At 42.9% G+C, this 4,231-nt stretch overlaps 1 protein-coding gene across 1 annotated transcript; it reads right to left on the bottom strand.

Moving 5' to 3' along the window:
• Positions 1-2,128: 2,128 nt before the first annotated feature.
• LOC105874841 (ATP synthase F(1) complex subunit alpha, mitochondrial-like) lies at positions 2,129-3,989 on the bottom strand. Its single transcript, XM_020286310.2, has one exon. The coding sequence runs from the start codon at positions 3,922-3,924 to the stop codon at positions 2,263-2,265; it is 1,662 nt and encodes a 553-aa protein (XP_020141899.2). The 5' UTR covers positions 3,925-3,989; the 3' UTR covers positions 2,129-2,262.
• Positions 3,990-4,231: the final 242 nt, after the last annotated feature.

The raw sequence follows: 4,231 nt of genomic DNA, 5'->3' as shown, positions 1-4,231 counted from the left end.
TAGTGCTACTTCCAAGAAGAGTATACACTGCAGTAAAAATGTGTTCTGCGTAAAGTCTTTCAGGAATTGATGACAAGCATTTGTTTTATATATTTGGCTTTATAGCTAGATTGTGAACAGGACTGAACTCTCAGCAGTGCGTCTTCACTGTTTTGATTCCTCTGCCTCAAGTCAGCAATGCCGTGGGCACTGGCCCTGCTGGCACAACTGCTTCCAGAAACGAACTTGAGCCACAATGCATGCGAACACCTTGGTGCTGGATCCTCTGTGTGTCTACAAAGCACGCGTTCCCTCCATTTATGACTTGCTTCCCAATGAATAATTTAATTTATCAATTGATTACTACTTAATTGATCATAGAGAGCCAGTCGAAGTGCTTTAGAGGATTAGCAATGCCTCTGAGAAAAGCCTTGAAGGGCAAGAAGGATTTCAAAAGAAGGAGAAGCCATTCTTGGATGGCAGAAAGATTAGTGCATCCTTCTGGAACTTTACATATGCATGAGGTTTCTATCTAGGGAGAGATGTGGAAAGGGGTAAGGGACCAGTCACAGAAGCCACGTGTGCCCATGGCCTTCCCACCATCGAGCCCAGAGTAAGCGTGGTGCTCTGTGTGGGGGCTTGAACTTTATTGTGAAGGCAAGGAGAAGTCATTGAAAGTGATAAAAAGAAAACATTTTTGGAACTGTGTTTAATGTAAACAACATTCTAGGTGTTTTTTGTTCCTTTTCACAAACTCCATCTTCATCTTCACCACCTCTTCTATCCCACCTTTCAAATACTGCCATCGGTACTGAATTTGCAACCTGCGTTCCAGTGCTGTCTGGCTTTGTGCTTTTCACTCTTTTAGAACTGTGTGCTGCCATTTGATTGGGTTGATATATTGCTATTCCAAAATATTCTTTATCAAAAGATTGTAAACTCCTTGAAGATGAATTTGGGAAAAATTCTTCAGGCTATGTCTACACAGTAAAGGCACTCTGATGTTTTTGACAAATATCTGGACTCACTGATCTGGACCCTTTTAGCTCAGAAAGATAGGACAGCAGGAAATAGAACATAATTTTTATTTTTACTCTATGGTCAATCAGATAAGACTCACACAGATAAGAAAACCCATTGTGGCTTGGAGTGCTGATGAGATAGTATAATGTAGAGTGCTATAAATTTTAGTTGAAGTTTAGATAGGGTTTGATGCAGATAAACCTTATGAACACAATTTACAGTTGGGCCCATTTTCACCTTAGCCTTCACTTCTATTCTACAAGCAGGTCTTCTTCTAATGGTGGCTCTGTGTGGAACAGATCACAGAGATGTGGGTTGAGTTGCTGCAGTGATTTAATTTACTAACATTAGGTTTGAGTGTCAAGTACTAAAATCATTTCTCAAGTTACTTTGGCCAGAATTTCCCATCTCAAATTACATTGTTGTAAAAGAATTGAATATGAAAATCTTTGAGTTATAAGATAATGGAATGATCATTGACTTCACCTTGTCATGTGAAACAAGGTTGGAAACAAATTTAAATCTGATAATGTTAAAAAGAATAATATTTATATGGAACTTTCCAGTTTACTAAGAACTCTCATTAGTCTCCTTTTTTGTATCTTGCAATTACTCTGGATAATTATATCTGTTTTACAGGTAAAGAAATAGGCTCATAGAGGTTAAGCGACTTACCTGAGTTAACCCAGCTTATTCTTATTTTGGGCAGAATCAGGACTCAAACCCAGGTCCATCTATCCTATATCCCCGTGTTTGTCAATAAGCAGTTCATTTCACCAGTGGGAAATTATTCATTTAGGCAACGCGATTGGTTAATTTACAGAAAAAATAGATTTTCGTTTTCCTGCTTTGTGAAAGTTAGTACTGGGTCTAGGGGAAAAAGTCATAAAAATAAAATATGAAATGAAGAATGGATAAAAGAAAGAAGAAAGGAAGAGGAACAACTTGCAAAACAGATTGGTGCCTTTTAAATAGCAGCTGATTGCGTAGTGCGTCCCACTTGACCTCTGCAGCACGCAGAGGCCGGGAGCTGACTCTTCCGGCCATCTCACTTTGCACATATCAACTGAATTGAAAAACTGTTGCTTTTCATCCACAGTTTGCTTTTTTTTTTTTTTTTACCACGCAATATGGAACTTTTATTTTTAACGTGATTTCTGTACATCAGGAGTTTGACAGTAATACTTTTACAAATGGAACTGATTTACTAGAAGAAATAATGACAAACCAAACTAGCAACAGATGTAAATCCATAGGAGTTTATCCTTCAAATCCAGCCACGAAGTTTGTTACAATCTCTTTCAGCTTTACATCTGACTCTTCTGAGATCTTTCCATCAGCCTTGATAGTGCTCAACAGGGTTTGGTGCTGGCTGACAGCATGAGACAAGAAAGCGTTCTCAAACTTTGTGATCTTGCTGGGCTCCAATTTATCAAGATATCCTTTTACACCTGCATAGATAACAGCCACTTGTTCTTCAATAGCCATGGGAGAATATTGTCCTTGCTTCAGCAACTCAGTCAAACGCACACCACGACTCAAGAGTTGTTGAGTGGCAGCATCGAGGTCAGAACCGAACTGGGCAAAAGCAGCAACCTCACGATACTGAGCCAATTCCAGCTTCGTGGTACCTGCCACCTGCTTCATAGCCCTGGTTTGGGCAGCAGATCTGACACGAGACACAGACAAACCAACATTAATGGCAGGACGGATACACTCGTAGAACAATTCTGTTTCCAAGAAGATCTGTCCATCTGTGATGGAAATGACATTTGTTGGAATGTAAGCAGACACATCACCAGCCTGTGTTTCTATGACTGGTAGAGCAGTCAAGGAGCCACCACCAAAAGCATCGTTCATCTTGGCTGCTCTCTCCAGCAACCGGGAGTGCAGGTAGGACACATCACCAGGATAGGCCTCACGACCAGGGGGTCGGCGGAGCAACAGAGACATCCGGCGGTAAGCAGCAGCCTGTTTGGATAAGTCATCATAGATGATCAAAGCATGTTTGCCATTATCTCTAAAATACTCGCCCATGGAACAGCCAGAGTAAGGAGCCAGGTACTGAAGTGGGGCAGCATCAGAAGCTGTAGCTGACACCACAATAGTGTACTTCATGGCATCTGCATCTGTAAGTCTCTTCACCAACTGAGCAACGGTGGACCTCTTCTGACCAATAGCAACATAGATACAGTATAGCTTCTTCTTTTCATCAGTTCCATCATTGAATCGTTTCTGGTTAATTATTGTATCAATAGCAATTGAAGTTTTACCAGTCTGTCTGTCACCAATAATCAGCTCACGCTGACCACGACCAATTGGCACCAAGCTATCCACAGCCTTAATGCCAGTCTGCAGTGGTTCCCGCACAGAGATTCGAGGAATGATTCCAGGGGCTTTCAGGCCAACTCGCCTACGGGTCTCAGAACCAACTGGACCCTTTCCATCAATGGCATTACCAAGGGCATCTACTACACGACCCAACAGCTCCTCACCAACTGGAACATCCACAATGGCTCCTGTCCTCTTCACAATATCTCCTTCCTTAATTAGTTTATCATTGCCAAACACGACAACACCAACATTGTCAGGTTCCAAGTTCAGAGACATACCCTTTAAGCCCGAAGAAAATCCTACCATTTCTTCTGCTTGAACATGCCGCAGCCCATGTACACGGGCAATCCCATCGCCAATGCTTAAGACACGCCCAGTCTCTTCAAGGTCGACAGAGGTATCAGCCCCAAGAATACTCTCTCCAAGAATAGAAGACATCTCAGCAGCGCCAGTCTTCTGAAGATGAGTGTGAGAGGCATGGAGGTTCCTTGCAGCAATGAAAGATGCACCCAAAGCATTTCTGGAGACCAGCCCCGCCCGCCGAGGGAGGGCGCGGGCCACGGCCGCAGCGACGCGCATGGACAGCATCTTTGCAGTTTATCCGCAAGCAGCTCCTCTGCAGCCGCAGCCTTGGGACTGACTGGGACAAAATGCACAGTTTGCTTTGATTGTGTTATCTTGTCAAGATGAGAGAGAGTGATTAGTGAAACTAAAAGTTAATTGAAAAGGTTCTAAAACTACCTTTCTACTAAGCATAGAGCCTAGAACGATGCTCAGAGACCTCCAGAAAAACAGTTGGCAGGACGTGTGGGGCAGTGTTTCCAGTGCTGTGTCCAGACTCTGACCCTCCTTACAGCCCTGGGCTTATAGCCATGAAAGCAAATCCAGTCATGTT

Source organism: Microcebus murinus, chromosome 3, assembly GCF_040939455.1.
Source record: "Microcebus murinus isolate Inina chromosome 3, M.murinus_Inina_mat1.0, whole genome shotgun sequence".
Lineage (NCBI taxonomy): Eukaryota > Metazoa > Chordata > Mammalia > Primates > Cheirogaleidae > Microcebus > Microcebus murinus.
This window is presented reverse-complemented; position numbering and strand designations above follow the sequence as displayed.

What these genes read in the sequence shown, in the direction of transcription:
- LOC105874841 (XM_020286310.2), bottom strand. Translation starts at nt 3,924, where the DNA reads ATGCTGTCCATGCGCGTCGCTGCGGCCGTGGCCCGCGCCCTCCCTCGG.